Source organism: Caloenas nicobarica, chromosome 6, assembly GCF_036013445.1.
Source record: "Caloenas nicobarica isolate bCalNic1 chromosome 6, bCalNic1.hap1, whole genome shotgun sequence".
Classification (NCBI taxonomy): Eukaryota; Metazoa; Chordata; class Aves; order Columbiformes; family Columbidae; genus Caloenas; species Caloenas nicobarica.
In genome coordinates, this window is record NC_088250.1 from 17936992 (window position 1) to 17958096 (window position 21105).

A 21105-nucleotide genomic window follows, 5' to 3' on the forward strand; every position below is an offset into this window, starting at 1 on the left:
TGCTTTATGCTCCATTATAAGTTACATCCTTCTACTTAGGGAGAAATAGTAGTAATCAGCAGGAATGGAAATAGAATTACAGTGCATTATGGTTCAGTGATGCAGTATGTTTTTACCTTGGAACACCAGAGGATTATTAATTATGTACCTATCACTTAAAAGGAGGAAAAAAGAATGTCCAGTTTCTGGTGGTATATGCCATTTCCTGAACTCTGTGTTCTCTTTGGAGGGAAAATCCCCGAAGTGAATCTGGCATAACAATACCAGGTCCTTACAGTATGTCGTTCAGATAAGAGTTGAATACTATGCTAGACCATATTTGTATGGAATGTCAAAAGTCATAGTATCATCATATTGGAGGTGCTTCTAAAGCAGTCTTGAGTACTGTGGATTTAAATTTATAATTCAAAATCAGAATGTGATAATTTCTTTCTACTGCATTTTACAATTTTGCTTAAAAAAAAAATCTTATTTAAAATTCAGTTGCCATTAGAAATGTCTTTATTCTTTGTTTATTTGGTATTGTATTAAAGTTTGCCAAAAGTGGCTTAGGCAGCAATCACCTTTACTGTTCAGAAAGTACGAAAGAGGAATGACGCTAAGCTTTTGTTTTGTCGACTGTTCTTAGGTAAAATGGGATAACTGATTTATTAGAGGGTGGTTCCTCTCTACCTGACAATTGTGGGGTGTAGTTTTTGTTTGGTTGGTTTTGATTTTTGTTTTCATAGCTGTGGACATTTATTCATTTCTTCTACTGGTTATCTTAAACAGCTTGATGTCTCTTTGTTGCACTGCATCTTACACAATTAGTTTGAGTGGTGAAAAGAATGATGTAAGTCAGCAGCTTTCCAGACTCTTGACATTTCATAAACCAGTGTTTTATAGATGTTAATTTCTATACAGAGTCAATGGCTTGGAATTTGGGTTCCAGAGAGCAATGGTTTTCAATATTGCAAAATTGTGTTTTCTTATTGCTAAAAAAGATATCTTTGCTAGCTGTTTCTGTGGTCGCTGGAGGTTCATAAACCTCTTATATGCTTTACATTGCCACAAGGTCACCTTACTTTTGGGAACAGAGGTTCCAATACGGGAGCAATAAATACTAGTATTTACTTATTTTTATTAAGTAAAACTGTATCTGGTTTCACCGTGATATTCATAATTGCACTAAAGATCAGATTTTTCTCAGGGTGGTTTTTTTTCCCCTCCTCTGAATCTCTTACTTGGCTGTGGTATTTAGTACTGTTACGAGAAAAAATAGATAGCTTTTTTCTTTTGTTTTGGAAATAAAATGATATATAGAAAATTCTATCAGAGAAGTTCTTATAAAAAATGAACACCTCTTACCAATTTGTTACAGTCTTTACTTTTCATTTTGTGTCCTCTTTCCTGGAGATCTGATGTGATAGTTGGCTAGTTTTAATTATTGCCTCTCCAAAAAGATGACTGTTTGTAGAATCTAAAGTATATCATTTTTCTCTAGAGGGAACCACGGTGGGAACAAGATGAAAGTAAAGTGTTTGCAAATTAGCAGTATAGATGTATTTGCGTGCACCCTTAAAATCTGCAGTCTTCTGACAGAAGAGCAGCTGCAAAGGTGCAAAATTCAGAGGATCTAAAGATCCTTTTCAAAACCTCATCATTACTCAAACACAGACTAAGTAGACGTGTAGCAAATAGAGTGTTTAAGGAAGATAAAGTAGAACGTCCATTGCTGCCGTTCTGGTTTTTCTGGATGCTTACAGTTCTTTTTCCTCAAGTAGTCTCAATAGCCTGCTTCCCTGTGTTAGCAATAATTTTCTAATTAAGTGGAATTTCAAAGACAAATGCTACTTTCTCAGTGCCAAAACTTGTTACAGAAAGTATTGCTTACAGCAGATCTCCCAGTTGACAGACCAAGGAGAAGAAGGGTTTGCTGCTGCTGCAGCATTTATTGGCTCTATAAACAGCAGTGCCCAAGTCTCACTGACTTTGCAAATGTCAAGGCTATTCAGCACCCATAAGATTTACTTAATGTCCCAGACCTAAGCTTGGGAACCATTCAGCAATGGCAGATGTTACAGACTTATTACCAGTATGTGGCTTAAAAATGCTGATGTTATTGGACTTTGATCCACTGTCATCCTTATGAAAGTGCCAGTCCTACAGGTATTCAAGTATTTGACTAGCCTGAAGTCATGGCCAGCCTAAAGTCATCTTGTGCACCTCAAAATATTTTCCCAGTCCCTCTTGTCCAATCTTTCTTAATGTATGGTAGAAGGCTCAGTTTCTCAAGCATGTTCTTTAACCTTCCTTTCTTGTGTGGTTGGTTAGTTGGTTTTGGTGGGTGGGGTTTTTTTAATTGTTGTTGTTGTTTGTGGGGGTTTTGTTTTGGTTTGTTTGTTTGTTTGTTTTGTCCCCACTTCTCCCCGTTCATTGAGCATGAAGAAGACAGTCAGCTTTCTGACTAATAGTTTTGGATCAATGTGCTGTGTTCCACTGTGCCTGGTATTCTCCAAAAATTACGTTCTCTAGAACTCAGGAGGAATGTGACTCAAGCTTGCTTCTTGAGCTTAGAAGAAAAAGGCAGTCCAGAAAAATAAAGAACACTTTTTCTAGGGAAGCTGTATTGTCTACAGTAATTTAATGTATTCTTCGGGCATTTTATAGACTTGAGAATCTGCAGATTTCCAGCCAAGTTACAGAGGACACTCATTGCTGGGACCTGTTAACTCAGATTCATTTGTTCTTTCCTACTCATTTGATGTCCATTCCACACATTTGTGTGTCTTGCCCATGACAAGTTTGTTTTGTGTTTAGTGTTCTGCTGAAGACTGATTGAGCGGAGACGCTTCTGGGACGTGTCACCTAAGTTTAGGTCTCTTTGCTAGTAACATTATTGTCTAATAGCAGTTCTTTTTAGTGACTGGGAGTTTCTTTTGATACTAGGTGATGCAGATGTATCTCCCATTCTGTGGAATTGCCATATCCAATGCCCAGCTATTTGCAGCTTCAAGGAAGGAATATGACAGAAGCAGGGTGAGTAAAAAATGTGTATTGGACCAATATCAAACCTTTGTCTTTTGTTCCTTCAGATTGCAGCTATGCATACATGTTTGTGACACAGACAGTTTTAACCATGTTTTATCTCAAAACATGCATTTTCAACAGATCACTATCTTGACTGAGGCAGCAAGCAAGGGAGCATGGGAGAGAAACACGCTCATGGTGGTGACTGTTGTTTCCTGATGTCAGTTCCATGTTTCGTAGTGCTGAAACAATCGCATTTGTAACATAGGTGGTGCAGGAGAGTGTGTTAACTTGGCAGAGATTCAAACTGTCATAAAACTCCAGTAATATCAAATCTTTGCCATCCTGAATTTGTAATATTCAATTCATGTGCAAATAATGTGAATATATCTTTATAAAAGTAAGCAAGAAAAAAACTTCTCTGTAAAGGGTTTTGACAAGTCTGTGTCTGCATATGTACGTTACTCATGATTGCTGATGCCATGTATGAGTCGATACAGAAGGCTCCAAAGAAGTGAAAATAATGCTGAGCTCACATGTCATGTACTTCTCAGAGGTCTTCATTTTTTTAAGAAATAAAATGGTAATTTTGAGGGGGTTTTAATATTTTTTGCCTTTTTTAAACAAGTCCCCTTTCCTGCAATAACGGGAAATTATACTTTTGTTATCATGGATCAGAGCTCTAAAGCTTCAGTAGAAATACCACTTGTAGTGTTCAACCTCATCTTGTTTCACAAAGCAGTGAAAGCTACGGTGGGGTGGGTCTGTGTATTGAGCACTGACATTTTTGTGTATTCAGGATTTTTGGTGCTTTCCATGTCTGGAAGCGAATGCTTTCCTCTACTTTGAAAACTAACAATAGCCCTTTCTAATAGCTTATATATTTGAGGGTCACGATGGATCTGAGCTTGTCTTCTGTCCAGGTCTGACTACAGACCATTATATTTTGGGCTGGAGATGTGGAGGAGACTTGAGGGGGGGGTGAAGATTTTCTGCCAAATATTGATGTGTGTTTTTTGAACATGCAAAGTGTGTAATAAATGAACAAAATAGTGTTTAAATGCACCAGCAAATTCAAATCAAGTAACTCAATCCCTGCTGTGCACTTGGAGAGTTGCATTATAGTCATTGTTTCATTTTTGGACCACAGTGAAATAATTTGAAAGATTCCCATTGTTTGCTAGAGGTTGGATTGTGCCCAGTTTTGAGCTAAGAAATACTTAACTTCTTTCTTTCTTCAGATACACCCACCCCAGTTCTGATGCCATAATCATTACAAACGTTATTTGAATGAAGATTTCAATGGATCACTCTTATTAAAATGAATCACAGAGATTATGCCTCCTTTGCTATGCTCAATTTATTTATTAATTCTACAACCAATAGAAAAGTTTTCTGTTATTGTATGCAGGCTTTACTGGAAGTAGTGAATGACCTCTTCGAGGAACAGACTGACTTAGAGAAAATTGTCAAGAAAATTATGCATCGGGCCCAGACTCTGTTGAAGTGTGAACGGTGCTCAGTATTACTTCTGGAAGATATCGAATCACCAGTAAGTATGGCAGCACATTCTATAGAAAAGCTAATATTTAAGTAGCAGAGCAGCTGCTTTTATTGTGATGAAGCTGTTTCATGTCATATGTAAGTACTGGACAGCAAGTATTCTTCCAGCACATCGTTCTTAAATGTAGGTTTGGTACAGACTGAATCTTTCTCAGCACCACTGTTGTGGTTTAACCCCAGTAGGCAGCTCAGCCCCACGCAGCCACTCACTCATTTTCCCACCCCAGTGGCATGGGGAAGGGAATTGGAAGGGTAGATGTGTGAAAACCTGTGGGTTGAGTTGGAGACAGTTCAGCAGGTAAAGCAAAATAAGGAATTCATATGCTACTTGCAGTCAACCCACAGATATTTCGTCATCTCCAGGAAAGCAAGGCTCCATGACATGTAATGGTTTCTTGGGAAAACAAACACCTACCTCTGAAAGTGTCCCGCTTCCTCCTTTTTCCCCCAGTTTTTATTGCTGAGCATGGCATCATATGGGATATGCCTTTGGTGTGATGGGGTCAGCTGTCCCAGCTGTGTCCCCTCCTAATTTATTGTGTACCCCCCAATCTATTCACTGGGGCAGCAGAGTGAGAAATAGAGGCCTTGACACTGTGCAAGTGCTGTTCAGCACTAATGAGAACGTCCCTGTGTTATCAACGCTGTTTTCATCACAAATCTAAAATGTGTCACCATAAAAGCTACTATGAAGAAAATTAACTCTATTCCTGCCAAAACCGGTATAGCCATTTTTTTCAAATGGAAGTGGAAAAGTACACTTATGATTCCTTCTGGCAATTTGAAGGCATTTAATGGGATGTTTGTGAGTTAGATCCATCAGCAACTATCAGTGGTGTGATCCAGCTGATACACTGTGATTCTCAGTTGTCTGTGTGATAGAATTAGTACTTTCTGCAGAGCAGCTAGGACAGCTTAGCTGAGAAGCAAGGTGCTCCTGTGGTCTGCTTAAAAAAGAAAAATGACCTGATATCAAATATCTATGTGGTCAGTTCCTTTCACGGTATAGCCACTAGAAGGAAAGAAAAATCCTGTCTGTAGCTTCATTTACATTTACCAGGATTTTGTGACCTTGCTAACATTTTCAGGCTAATGACTTATGAAACGGGTGGTGCTTGCAAGTCATTTCAGAACTAGAAACAATTGCATCATCAACCAAATCTTTAATGCTCATTTTTAGAACTAACCTTTTCTGCATACATTCCAATAAATAATTATCAGACATCTTTGTTGGTATTTCTACAGTGTGCATACTTTTGCATCTGTTACTCTTGTTTAACTGTAGCAAACCAAAATACTTACGTAGTTTCTATCCTACTATGTAACATGTTACATCTTTAATCAGACTACTGGTCTCTCAGAAATAACCGATAAACTCATTAAGACTTTAACTGACCATCCTGTGTATTCAGCAGCTCACTAGGCTTTACAGTAATCTAATCACTGACTTCACAGTAGTCAGCTCCTGAACTTGTCTCATGAATGTGGGGGGGGCAGGTTTGTGAAATCTGGTGTTTTAATGTGGAAGAACAGCAAGACAATAAGGGCTGAACCTGCAACACAGGGAGTTTTCTCAACTACTTTTGGTGGCCACTCTCCATGGGATTTGTTCCTTCCTGATAGCCTTCTGCTTACTCTAGTTGTTGGCAGGGGTATGTTTGGGAGTAGCAATGTTTGTACATTTTAAGAAGTTTCTTTAATACTTCTCAAAATAAATAATGAGAACTGGTCTCAGTTCCTACATGACAAAAATGCTGTGAAAAGATAAGTCGTCGTGTTATTTTGACCTAGTAATTTTTCACTGAGGTAACAGAAAATCCATTAGAAGAGACACGTTTGCATATAAATGTCTAGATCGTCATGTACTTGTGATAGGAAGAAGCTTCTGCATTGAGCAGGTGAACCAAAAATACAACTTTTGACATTACTGAAGTATGTTTGGTTTTTGCAATTGCTCTGTCCACTTGACCACGGAATAATTATTGCAGAGCTCTGTTAAGTTGAACAGATGGATGTAAGCTGCATTAAAGTGTTTGTCAAGAGTTGGATTTCATGCACAGTTTTGACAGAGGCTTTCACTGGGACTTTGTAGTACCGCCATTCATAGGGTATGAGGGCCACTTTAAAATGTTTAACCTTATGCCTATTATTAGTAGTAGTAAAATAAGTGGCTGCCTTTATATTTGTAGCTACCTTCAGTGTTTTCAGGCTATTCAACACAAACTATCCTCCTTTCCTACTGATTTAAGAAGTAGTTGAAGGATAAAAATGTTACTTGTGATTTAATTCTTTTTCCTGTCCAAGTATCTTTGGATTCACTGACTCTGTAACTGATTATTTATTGCTGGGCTATGACAAGTGTAGATGATTATCAGAGACAAAATCATAGGTTTGTGTGTATGGCAGAAAAAAAAATCTTTTCTGGAGGAAAGATATGATTCTCATTTCATTTAAACTAATAGAAATTAAGTACTTTCAGTGGAGTATGCCCTAAATTACACTAGCTTTCATAAAAGCAAGATCGAAGTATTTCATTTATATATTCTCTGTTATAGAATTTTAATGTTTCTAGTTTATCTTCTCGTTCTACCCTCCCCCATGCCGATTTTATAATTGCAAGATAAAGTTCTACTACATTCTTATGAAATGCCACTATGTTTGCAAGCCTGATGTGATTTTTATTTTTCACAGAACAGTACATTGTGTTATTAGCAGGCTGTGGGTGGCATTGTTCGCTTAATTTTTCTGCTCTTAGTACTACTTCTACCTTTGAGCATAGAGTGTTGGTTTGTTTTGTGTGGTGGTGGTGGTTTCTTTTCTTTTCTTTTTTTCTTTATTTTTTTTTTTTTTTTTCCAAACCACAGGCAATGAGTTCTCATTTCTCTAGACCAAATTCTGAAATGTGGACAGCCAAAGTATTCATTTAAGCCTGACCTTTTCCTAAACAGTCATAAATCTTAGGTTAATTTGGAGTAGGAGAATAGCACCTTGCCACCCACTTGGTGGTTTTTACAAGTGGTAAAACAGTTATTTTCCTGATTTCCCCCTATTTTGGAGGGTAAACCTATATATCAAAACAGATCTCCATTGAGTGACACAGTGTTAAGCCACATCTAAAATATTGTCATTTGCACATTGTGTGAAAAGCTTTTACAATACAGAACCAAAGTGGGAGATGGGGACCCATGCTAGCATCCAAACATATTATCTGTGTTCTATGTCACATTAGCCACTCTTAAAATGTTTCACTTATGTGCTGTTGGCCCATGTGTTAAATGACAATTGGTTGCAATTAGTAGTGCAAACAGATCTGTTTATTTTCCTATATTAAAAAAGTGAAGTTTGAGTAAAGCTCCATAATTCATATCATAAAGCCCTTTGAAGGGAAGCATCTGCTGTTGCAGAAAATAGTTTAATGAAGGAATCTAAAGATATCATTTGATTTGATATTGTTTGTTAGTGAACTGTGCACAGTGTGTATTTTGAAAAAGAATTCTCCACTGAGAGAATACAGATAGAATTTTTATTCTAAGACCATTGGATAAAAATACGATTTAGATATAGGAGCCTTACATTACTATTTTCTTGCATGTTTATTGATCTTAATAACAAGTTAAAGTGATGTTTTCTGTGACAGGTGGTGAAATTTACAAAATCCTTTGAGTTGTTATCTCCAAAATGCAGTGCTGATATGGACAACAGGTTAGTGCTCGTGCCCTCTGTGGTAATAGATTACTTTATTTTTCACATAGTTTTAAATTTGCTTGGTCATAGTTTTATTTTCTTATGGAACTTGGGATGGATTTGATTAGAGAATGTAAGCCTACAGTTTTTACTCAGACAAGACTTCTGCTTGCTTCAAATGGAGACTTGCTTGAATAAATATACCTGCCTATATTTTTGTGTATATATGCATATATATATATATATATGCACTGACATTGTATCAGTGTCTCACAGAAGAAACCAGGAAACAACTGGTGACTTTTTATTGTTGAACTCATGGAGAACATGCAAATGTTGTTTTGCATAGTTAATACTGAAATAAAAATTATGAGATTATTTTAGCTTGTTTGTTGATCTTTCAAAACGTCTCCTTACAGTTGTGTTGAAAGGTTTCCAGTGAAATTTTGTTTCTGCTCTTGTCAAGTTGGAAAGCCTCAAAACCTCAGAGAACATTTATTTCCTAGAAATTGCGTTCCTGTGACTAAATCTTCTTTGGGAGCCCCGTCAAGATAGAAGTATATGTTTTGCTTAGTGGGATCTGTATTTAAACTGACAAAGGGCTAATTTTAAGTAGTAATAGAAAGAGCTTTTTGCCTATGTGGGGTTACTGTATTAATTCCTTCAAGACAATACTGGTAACAGTTCACATAAAATGTCCTACATATCAAATGAGTGGATGAAGATTCAGGGCTATCATGAGAAGGCTTCCCCCCTCTATCAGGACCCAAACTCAGTGATTGTCATACATATTTTATGCAAAACAATTCACACTGACTCTGCGTTAGAATTTTCCACATCAAATGGCTGCCATGATGATAAACCTGGCCTTCTGTCCAATTTGGTATCCATAGGTTAGCAAACATGAAGATTACTTTGTGCTTTGCCATATTTAAGCCCTTTAAGCAGCTTTGAAAAATAATTTGGGGTAACTTGCCTTCTTCTGTGTTTTATGTCTTCGCCTCCAGTGTGGTAAGAAGCTACCACTTCATTAAGGTGAATGTGCACATGTTGCTCCAGATTACAGAAGGCTGTAATTCTTAAGGCTTTTCATGGATTGATTTCACAGCATTACAGAAATGAGTAGTGTTATTTTTAAGATATGCAAGCTGACAGCAGAGCCCAGGGCCACACAGAAAGATGAGTAGAAGCTGTACCTCTTTCATGCCCTGTCCACTAGTTGGGAGAGAGGCATGCGGAGACAAATGGAAAACAACTAATAAAGAATGGAAGGTTTAAGTATGAATAAGTAATTTGTTGATTCATCTGGGAATCACAAGTTATTGCTTTTGACAAAGAGCTTCAAGCATAGCAGTTTGTCTTTCCTAGGTCAATTAAATGGGTGAAAATACATTCCTTTTGTTCAGGGACAGGACTGTGAATCAAGGGATTTGGTTGTTATTCCTGTTTTTCTCAAACTTGATCTGTAGCCAGATTAGTCAAAACAATGTAGAGTGGTGTCAAGATAACCAAGCTGGCTTGTTTTTTGTTACCATAGTTATATTAGCACGTTACTAAAAAGCAATTTGTTAGTAGCCTCCTCTACATGTAGTCAAGTCAAGATTATTTTAACTTTAGTCTGAGAAGTGAATAAACACATGCAACATGGTATTTAGTCTTTATAAGATTTATAAAGGTATATTTATGTGCATCTTAATATAAAGATTTATTGCTTTTTCTTTATTTTTTTCAGCCAGTGGAGAGTGAAGTTGGTTTTACAAAGACCAAGGTTAGACTGTCAGATATGATGTCACATTTGGATCTATCACAGGCACAGCTTGAGTTATTTGCACTATAGTGGGAAAATAAAGGTTACTTAGGGTACAAAACAATGCTGCGAGCCCTTGACATTTGAGCACTTTTCTAGTGAGTTTTACCCTTTTCATTCTACGTTCTGCAGCTGTAACTGACGTGAAGTAATGAGACATTTCGTGTGGAAAAAAATGGCAAGATGAGTTTCTTCATCATTACACCACTGAGGATAAATATTATTTATTTGAAATTTTTGTGGAAATCCAAAGACATTATAGAATCAGAGCAGTTCTAGTTTATAAGTTTTGTCTGAAAGAGAGAGAGGCTGCAAGGACAATGCAGATTTTCATGTCTTAACGTACTTTATCACACAGTTTTAGAAGAAATTGGCTTTTCTTTTGTCCTTCTTATATCTGGCTAACAGCAATTCACCTGTTTAGTCCCTAAATATTATAATGGATACTGGTATATTTTTTTCCTTGCTGTTGGTTGTAAAGAAATACCTTGCAAGACCACACCTGCATTTATCTGTTCGGTTTGCAGTTTTCCAGAACACACCACGTGACTGTTGAGAGGGGACTGAAGGTACCCGTGATTTTGGCTGTACCACTTCCCTACTGTGCCTTCTGCCACCCCTGTTGGGGGGCTTTGGGGACGATGGCAAGGCAAGCAGCTGCCTGAGGGAGCCTGCAGCACAGCTCGGTGCTCTGGAGCTGGGTTTGCTCTGCCGCCTGACCCACGGGGCTCCTGCCAGCACGTGGGCAAGCGAGGAGCTGGGGGCGTGCAGCTGCTGCTCCATCCTGCAAGGCTCGCTCACAGCTTTCCACGGTTTGGAGAAAATTGTTGCTTATGATTTTTTAGAGTAGCTTCTGAGCATTCCGAGCTGCTGAGGATAGAGAGGGAGCCAGCTGGCTGTGATTTGCATCAGAATTAATCATTGATATTTCCTCCTAGTGAAAGTTGAGTGCCTCTCTTCCAGAGTGTAGTTGTAAAGCACTTGCTGGGAATGAAGACAACATAGTAGAACACACTTTTAAAACTTCTTCCTGAATTATATCTTGTTTCTTTTACTTGAATTCAGTTACTGCTTAAAATCCTTGACATCCATAATGCAGTCCCAATGTAAAGTGTCTTATATTATAATGGTAATATCATCTAGATTTTTGAAGACATGAACTGGGAGCTAGGCATTCAAAATTAGACTCTTATCCTTACGGATTTTTTTTTTTCCTCAAGTATCGATGTCCTGAAATAAATTTTAAATTATAAATATGAATTTCTTACTTAGCTCAAAACCTATTATATTTCTGTAAAGGTTCCTGTCAAAGTATACACATAACGTTTATTACAGTCACTTAAAATTCTTACCTCAAATGAAATTTGATACGCATAGATTTGAGTAAATCATCATTATTATCTTTATTTTAGTCTTTTAAGAATATTGAGTTTTCTTTCAGATGAGTGACTTAGTTGAATTAGTCTCCAGAAAATCAATGCAGCCAACAAAAATCAATCCTTTCACTTTGATTGAGTCTTTCAAGCATTTCACTGTGCATCCTTCTTTCATTCATGTGCATTACTTTGAAGCTTTAAGCTATTGTTGTCTTCTCTATGGCTGCTCAGAGTCACACTTTTTCTAAGCAATGTTTCTCAGGTGTTGAAAATTGATCGGTTTTCTTCTCAAAACTAAGACAACATCCATTTGTTTATTCACACGTGAACAGCTAGCTAGCTACACCTTGCTAGCTAGCTAGCTACACCTTGCTTGCTAGCTAGCTACACCTTGCCAATATCAAAAACCTGTCTGCAATAAGTCCATGAAAACTTTTCTGCTGATTATATAAGGTATGAGGTTAGGAGTTTTAAGGTCTGTGTAGATAGCCTGAGTTTTCTGGAGATGTGGTAGGAGTGTGGTGAGTTGAGCCCACAATTCTAGTGTCTTATGCTCATTTACTGACAGCTCTCTAGCCCCTTGGTAGTTGTGGCAGAAGCTCAGCTAGGTAAAAAAAAAAAGAAAACTTCATTTATTGTACGTCTACTTGGACCCCCACGTTGCAACACACTTATATTGTTGATTTTAAGACTCATGATCCTTTCTTCATCCATTCAGGTCTGACATTTCAGACCAAAATTTAAAAAATGGCATTTCTTTTGACAGAAAAAACATTTGAAGTATGAATTAAAAATACCCCAAATTATTAGACTGATTTGAACAATTAAAATCTTAATTATATACTTTCAGTTAGCTCTACAGAAAATATTATTTAGAACTGATTGATTTAGATGACCAGGCCCGTATCCCACAGAAACTTGGAACATAATCCTGCTCTTGCTTCACATGTAAATGCATGTCATTATTAAATGCTGTATTTACGTTATTTGGGAGACCAATGCTATTTTCAATAGAAGGAATTGTTTAAGGGAGAGAATTTTTGATGTGCCATTTCAATAAATATTAATACCAAAGTATTGTTCTCTAGATAATGCTTAGTAACCATTGCTAACTGTGAATGGTTCTGCTGTTCCTATGAATATGCCTGTAAGACATGCTGCACTTCTAAGCAACGTTGACTGTGTTTTTTTTCTTCCCTTGCTATGCCTTTTGATAGTTTCAAAGACAGTGTGGAGAAATCACCATCCTATTCAGATTGGCTAATAAATAATAGCATTGCTGAACTCGTAGCTTCCACGGGTCTCCCGGTGAATATCAGTGATGCCTATCAGGATCCTCGCTTTGATGCTGAAGTAAGAGGTTTTTAGAAATTTAAATATACGTCATATTTTTGGCATTACAACTAATATAACACAATTTTATTGTTATATCCAAGTGGCTGTAAAACATGTGAATATTTATTTGGAATTGTTTTTTCTAGCCAGTATGTCATCCTTCTGGACTGCGGGTGTTGACATGGCTTTATATAGTAAACACAAGTCACTGAATTAGTGTATGACTTTAGGCAGTTAGTTTGTTCATGATTTTTTTTTCCTATTTATAAGTGATACCTATAATATCAAGTGCTTTGATATGTATGCAAACTGATTTTTATTGCTGAAAATTCTGCTGTTGATGTTCAGTGTTAGCAGCACCATCGTTGTTAGCTGTTGGGGTGACTGGGACTGTACACACACAGAGTGTAAACAGAATTGGTATCTAGAGAGACAAATGTTGTTTGTGATCTAACTTAGCCAACTAACCTTTTAATTTGCACAAATAAAATATGCCCAGTGGATTTGTTATTTCTCCAAGATACGTGTCACTCCTAATAAAAATTGTTTGTGTATCTGAAGGTATTAATTCCAGCTTCAGTTAGGAAGACGTAGGTACAGATAAAAATGTATACACATACTTAACACCTAAATAAATCTTAGAAGCATATGGAAGGACAAAATCTTCACTGAATTCTATCCAGTGAAAGAGTATTACTGCAGGGGATTTGGCCAACAGTTGGGCAGCACATTAATCAGTGGACAGCCTTGGTCAGCAAACTTGCTAAACTATATTACTATAAAAAGTGTGCTTGGAAATGTTTCATGTTGAGAGTTTGCTTGGTTCCAGTTTTATTCCATGTGTCATTAAAGGGATCATCTCAAACTAGCTGAATTTCTCAAAACAAGAAAAATAGAAGGGACCTGCTGTAAAAGTGCACAAGAAAACTGTGTTGATACTAATTTGTTCAGAATTTGAAAAAGTACAATTAATGTCTGGGGTTTATTTTTGATTAAGAGATATGCTAAAATAAAGCATGCCTATCTTTGATATATTTGCAGTTGTACTTTTAATATATCGTGTCCTGGAATAACTCAGCTATTTCTTATTTATTTCACAGTTAGTCCTTTCCAAGTTAAAGGCACTGTCCAATTTATATAGAGAAGAACAAAACAATACAAAGGGCAGTAATTATTTTCTGTTGATGGGTTCCTATGAAAACTTAATTCTTAAATTCAGTTGTTTGAATCAATTCTACAGACAGTCAAGTGTAGCAAGAGGAACATATATTTGTGGTTTATGAACAGGTATTCTGTTCTCTGGTTCTGTTAAAAACACTCTATTTTTTCTCCCAGAACGCTAATTGTAGTTTTCAAACGTTGATGCTCAATTTTCAACTAATTCACTGAGAATTTAATGACAAGGTATTTTCGCGGACTTCATTCTAAGGTGTATAATTCTGAGGCAACTTTTTCCCTGCTCCCATGGATTTTAGGTGGCACTCCACACTGGTTTCAGTGATGCTTTCTGAGTATGTACAAATAAGCAGTACTCTAGTAAAACCTGAGTTATACATTATGCTAGCTAGGAGATCACAGTGATATGAATTATTGCTGGTCTTTTCTTTAATTGCCTGTAGCACTGGCAGTTTTAGTAAGAGAACATCTGATCTCCCGTGAGTGGGCTCATCCCACTCTCTAATCGATTTTGAAAAAGTATTTTGTTCAGATTTTGCAGCAATGACCATAAAGAATAAAGCTCATTAACTGTAGAAAAGAGAGATTCAGTGGCACTTATAATAAATTGCAAAGTTTTATACTATATTAGATAGAAAACAATAAATGAGGCAGAAAACTCTCTTCAGAACTACAGGACCAATTAAACCTACATAGAAAATCTCAAATCTTGGTTTTGACCCCATCCTTCCATTTCTTTCTAGCTTGTACTTCTGCCTAATTCCCTACTTACTCTTGCATTTCTTCTGAAAATGCGTATTTCCTGTAAACGTCCTTCTATAGCTGCTTTGCTAAATGCTAAATCCAGGTTTGGTTTGGCAATTGGGAAGAGTGTTTCTCAGGCATGTTTACTCAACTAAGGTTGTTCCTACTAATACACTAGTGTAAGTAATCTGGGAATTGTCTGGACGTTGCCTCAATTGCAATTTAATTCCAAATCGAAGTCAAATAGTGTAAACTTTCTGTGGCAAAGATGGCAATGTTTGTATTTTCTTTGGCAATTTTTAGAATAATCCTTATGACTTTTTGTTAGTCCTATTGTGAATGAGGTTTCAGCACAAAATTTTTGAGTGAGAACTGCTCCATACAGAATGACATCTGTAAATGTAAACGTACTCTTTGACATTTCTATTACAAGAATGCAAAAGGCTGCAAATGGTACCTACTGCTAATGGAAGATCTCATTTCTATATTTTAGGCTGACCAGATTTCTGGATTTCACATAAGGTCTGTTCTGTGTGTTCCTATATGGAATAGCAGCCACCAAATAATAGGTAAGACTTTCCTTGTAGCTGCATCATTTTTGTGCTAATGTAAATTTAATTATGTCTTTTTAATTCTATATTCCTTTTTCTTCTTTTTCCCAGCTGAATATTGTTAAGAAGTTACGGTACCTAGGATGCATGCTTAGTATCCAAGAAGGGCTGTTTTACTTGGATACTGTATGGACTTTTTCAGCTTTCCCATTGTGTTATTGTTAAGTTATATTGTCTTGAAACTTGAACACTAATAAGATGAAAAAAGCAATTCTAACAATACTAATGAAAAATGTTGATATGCTTCGACGCTTTTTGTGGGTCTCCCTTTTTTGTATACGACCCAGGCATCTGTTCCTGCAGTCAAGCAAAGTGGTCATTTCCCTCTTTAATGATGAACCACTCAGGACAGAGTCACTGGAGAGGCTGTGGCAGGTGTCAAAGCTGCCCGTGGCCGTGGCATGTGCTGGATCAGGACGTGACAGGGTTTTATTGCTTGTTTGATGAGATGCTTCCCAGCTGTGATACACCTGCCAGTGGCCCAGGGTTATTACCTGCTTTTGGCACAAAAAGGAGCGCTAGTTGTAAATAGTGGCACCAGATTCCTCTGTTAACTTTCCACAGAAGAATTCAAGTCAAACGAGAGCGATTTAAACCAGGAGGGCACCCTCACATCCCTGGGTGTTGTGTGTCAGCAAGGCTGAGGTCAGGGGTGCCACTCCGGATCTGGGGCTTGGGGCTTATTCAGCAGAGGTGCTGTGGGAATTGAGTCTTTTAAAAATATGACTCATTGTATGTTGTGTGTGTTACCTTAAAGAAGTAGAAAGAAACTGAACCCTTCACTGCTGATAGCTCTTACAGTATTTTTCTAAGGGCATATTGTAGCTAAATGAAATAGATATGGTTTGTTGCAGTAGAACTCAGTATTAGTTCAGCTAGAGCCAAGAGCTTTGAACACTTTTTCAAATGGTTTAAGGAAATTACATTTATTTCATTGGTTCAATAAATTTATGGACCAGTCGTGAGAATGAAACAATTTATATACCCAGGTGATGGTAAACCAACTAAGATTTTAGGAGTGAAAGTACTGATTCAGCAAATTATATTAGTAACTCCAGATTTCCAGGGCAACTTACATATTGCTATTAGCAAAGTGCTCAAGTTCTTTCCCAAGGAGGTTTTTAACCTTTTGTGAAAAGCATTGCAAGTAGCTTTTAGATTTGCAATATTATACTTGGAAAGTAAAGAATAAGAGTTGAATGTAACAAACTGACTCCTGGTATCAAAACAATCAGACTTCCACATGTTTCTGTCTGTTTAATGATTTTCAGAATAAATATTTGCAGTTTTGCTTTTCAGTTTGAAAGAGGTATTTTAAGTGTTAACAATGACTAAAATATTCTGCATTGTGAATTACTGAATGAAGATTATAATTCATATTAACTCTTTCTAAAGGGGTAGCTCAAGTGTTGAACAGGCTTGATGGGAAACCCTTTGATGATGCTGACCAGCGACTGTTTGAAGTAAGAGGCATTCAATTTTGTAGTAATAACACACTATTTCAGCAGGATTTGGTAATGCTGCTCCAGACTGCTCTAGGGAGGGGGGAAGAATACGTTGTCTGTATTTGTGGTTTGACATTAATTCTCAGAACCTCACTTAAAAAGGTTGCATGCTAATTAAAACAAGTTTCTTGCATCTGATCTTTCTATTCTTGTTGAGGCAAGTGACTTACCTGCATTCTCAAGATAGCCTAAGCATGATTATTCCTAATATTTCCATGCAACTCCTTTTCATGATTAAGCCGGCATTCATCTTTTTCATCTTTGTGTCTGTATTATAACTGGCTTTCTTTTATTTTTTCTCTTTGATTTTAGGCTTTTGTTATTTTTTGTGGACTGGGCATCAATAACACGATTATGTATGACCAAGTGAAGAAATCCTGGGCAAAACAGTCTGTGGCTCTTGATGTATGTATACATCTTAATGATACCTTTTCTTGCTTGTAAGTGTCACATGTAAAGGAACCTACTGCTTTCAAATTTATTGTACTCAGCATCATTTTCTGTATCTACAGCTCTGCACCTTAGACAGTTGTCTCATTAAGGTAATGCTGAAGGGAAACTTTCTCTGGCAACACTTAACTGTGGAGCTCATGCACAGCTTAAGTAATTTCGAACCTGGATATCTCGTTTGGTGCCAATGTCTTTATATTAGAAGGGGAGACATTGATGATGGAGGATCTAGTTTCTTACAGGTGTAAGCGTAGGAATTAATCTAGGCATTATGTATTTTCTTGTCCATCAGGAACTGAAAATTCCTTAGAATTTGATATTTTAGATAGCTTGTTGTTGTTTTTTTAGTGTTGTGAAGTGTAAGTAAAACATACCGTGAACAGGACAAAATTTGAAAAAAGTTATGATCATCACAGGGGTTTTTAGTACCAAAAGCAACATCTACTCTACCCTTATCAGATATATGTCTTGCTAGAATAAAGTCAACACAGGATGGCTAGCAGCTCAGCAAGAGCTATGCTGTGGGTCAAGGCCAATACGTGATGCAAGGTCCAACACATCACGTCTTTCTATGAAATATAGAGAGAGTAGGCAAATGGATGGAAAGCTTTCTCTTTTTTTTTGCCCACTGCCATCGTAGAATTTAATTTTCCTGTTTCCGCTCCCCCTATTCATGAAGAATGAAATCTCCCAGCTCCTATAGAACTCTGAAATGCAGAACATTTAGAAGTTTAAATAATAATACTTTTTTAAAAGCCAATTCAACAATAAGGCACTGTTCTCTATTATATTCTGGAGATTTTAAACACAATCATATTAAAATAATCTTGGTGAGAACAAAGCTTGGAGTTTTGAGGATAGCGTTACAAATTTACATTATTTCTACTAAAACAATTAAGAATGGTTTCAATGAAACTTAAGATCTTTTAAAAATCATTACACGAGACTGATTAATCTTAAAACATTCCTCCAATGCAAGGGTAATGTCGCTAAGGTTTCATATCAGTTTCAATTTCACATGTGAGAAGAGAAGAAAATGATATAGCTGTCCCTGACACGTACACCCTATAACTGTGTAACTCTTTCAAGTTTATACAATACTCACCATTACAATAAGAATGCCAAAAAATAACATTGGCCTGATTGAGATGTGAATTTCTCTCCATTAAAACAAAAATCAAACCAAACTGGATTGGTATGGAGGTGGCCTCCTGCAAGATTCCTTATTCTTTACATATCTTAGTAATGAATTACTGTCAGGCCTCATATGCCCCAGATATTTGTGCAATATGACTCCTTAGAATGAATATTCCTCCTGGCAAGAAAAACTAGCTGTGCCAGATATCACACTTGGATACACCGGGATGAAAGCTGACATAGAAGTTTGTTATTTACTACTGAAATCAAGGAAATTTAAATTTCTTGGTTTAAAATACAGCTCCTTTCTTTGGTCTAAAACAGACTAATACCCATGTAGCTTGAATGTAGGTTATAGGTTTGATAAATGGCCACTGTGCTTTAGTGAAGAGTAATTCTTTCTATAAATGAGCAACAACTTATGATAATATTTGTGTAAAGTGATTGAAGATACAGCAGAAAAATACTGAACAAAACAATGGTATACGCTGAAGGACTGTGAATCCATTTTTAGTAATAGAATAGTTTATTAGTAGCTAGCATGGCAATGATTGGTATTTGAAAATGACATTGATATCAGATGTAAAATACATCAATTTGATATATACAATGATAAGATTCTTATCCAGATCTACAGGTACTGGTTTTCATATAGAATTCCTGTAAGATTGACTAATAAACTAAAGACCAAAATGTAAATAAACGACGGGGAAGGTTTGACAGGAGAACGCCATATGGTTCAAAACCAGGCTAAATTCTGTTTATACAAAGGGTGCAAAATTTGGAAATGATTAAAAGATTAGAATAATCGATATTAAGAAAGACTGTAAAAATCTAGAGGGATATAATGAATGCACATAAACGAGAAGCTTGACGAGATTTTTGGTATTAAATGTAATCTGTTTTAGCAGAAGACATAGTTTTACTAATCTTATAGATTTGGAGAGAAGCTACAATATAGTTGGACAGACAATTAGATACCATTTGAAGAAGGACACGATGTATAGTTATAGAAAGTAAAATGTGACAGAACAAGTGAATCGGTGTTTGTTATTTATTTTATAGTGCAGGAATGATTTCCTGTTACTGTACAAGATGAAACCTCTAGAACTGATACGAGTAAATGCATCTTTGGACTTATTGCCACAAGGTATTGCAAGCCAAGTGCATTTCAGATAGAGTTTAGGTATTTGTACGAGTAACAGAGACATTCATAGATGAAAACAATTTCAAAATGAGAAATGTTTATGAAAGCTGCAGCACATAAGCAAATGGTGTGTTGCTGTGCGGTGAGGAGGACCTGTCCATGCTCGGGGTGCTCTGGTTCCGTCAGCTCCCTCATGGACCAGCGACTCCTCCACACACCGTCAGAGCACAGCGGGCCCAGTACAGAGGAGCTGTGCAGTACTTTGCGTTTTGTTTGATGCTTTCATTTCCAGAATGGTATTGAAGAGAACGTCTGGCATAGCATAGAGGTGTTAATTTGTATGCAGTGATGTGCCACTAGCAAAGGCATTAGTGCTTTTACAGTATAGTAAAGGCATTATTTAAAGTCTATAAATCTACTGTTATTTTTACATTAAGTTCTTTCTCTTTTAATTGTAGAACTCCAGGAGAACAATGTAGAAATACTTATAATATTAAATTACTTACTGTCTATGATTCCCTGTAAAATTCCCTGCAACATAAATGCCAAATGTGTACCTGATAACCTGCAATTAGTTATTATATGCTGACATTCAGAACTGAATTACCATGCATAAATATTAATTAAATTTGTTTTAAACATCATTGATTAGACCGCAGAACGGAGCCCTATTATTTCTGTTTGTCAAGTCTACAAAAATTTTTTTTATCTTTTGTTCTTGGGCAGGTGTTGTCTTATCATGCAACATGTTCGAAGGCAGAAGTTGACAAATTTAAGGTAAGGATTTAAGTTTTTGGTTGTTTCTGAAAATATAACAGTAAATTAAAATGAATTTGGATTATATGAGAGAAAAGTTTTACATCAAAAGCAGAAAATCATAATTAACAGGGATTTATGAAGGATGTATTACATGTTAGGCAGGAAAGGTGGAAAAAAAAAATCTTTCAAAGGATAAAGAGCTGCAGTGATGGGTGCACGGCGGCAAAATACCATTGTCCCAGCACCAGCTGCTGGAACTGCACGTCAGCGTGGGCTCGGTGGTCTCCTCAGCAAGAACCACCATAGGGAAGTTGTACCACAGTGAGAGGTGAAGGAGACTAGAGAAAATGAGAGGAACTTGAGACTTTATGTGCTTATAGTGTGGAAGCTGACCTGTGTTTACTAAAAAAGGAGAGCATTTGCTATTAAAATTGTGCATAGGCTCAGAAGGTTGAACCTGAAGGTGAGAAATCCTCTTCTAACTTCTGTAAGTGCCTTGGGCAGAACTGTAAAGCGATGCATGCTGGGGACAAAAAATTATGTTTTCTCACTGAATCCTGCCTTGCCAAAGGGGAGAGAGTAGGGGGAACGCTGACCTTGCTCTTTCGTCACTGCCAGCACTCAGAGCTGCTTTTGTGGTAGGCTTTGTTTGTCCTTTTCTGCTTGGGGAAACATGAAGGAAACCTGGTGGCACGTTCCTTGGCTGTGAGGAGCCAGTGTTGTAGAGGGCTCCTCAAAGCTGTTTGGGAGGCTCTCGTGGTGGATATCAGTGTTGGTCTCCTGCACACGAAGAACGTTGGAG

The 21105-nt window shown here is 36.9% G+C and overlaps 1 protein-coding gene across 1 annotated transcript in view; it reads left to right on the top strand.

Annotated features, from left to right (window-relative positions):
- Positions 1-21105, top strand: part of PDE11A (phosphodiesterase 11A) — a 134883-nt gene that overhangs the window by 54790 nt on the left and 58988 nt on the right. Inside the window, exons 3-10 of the mRNA XM_065637182.1 lie at positions 2929-3018; positions 4421-4561; positions 8210-8274; positions 12657-12792; positions 15188-15263; positions 16701-16768; positions 17123-17215; positions 20271-20321. Coding sequence (XP_065493254.1) covers positions 2929-3018; positions 4421-4561; positions 8210-8274; positions 12657-12792; positions 15188-15263; positions 16701-16768; positions 17123-17215; positions 20271-20321 — 720 coding nt within the window. The remainder of the gene's footprint in view (positions 1-2928; positions 3019-4420; positions 4562-8209; positions 8275-12656; positions 12793-15187; positions 15264-16700; positions 16769-17122; positions 17216-20270; positions 20322-21105) is intronic.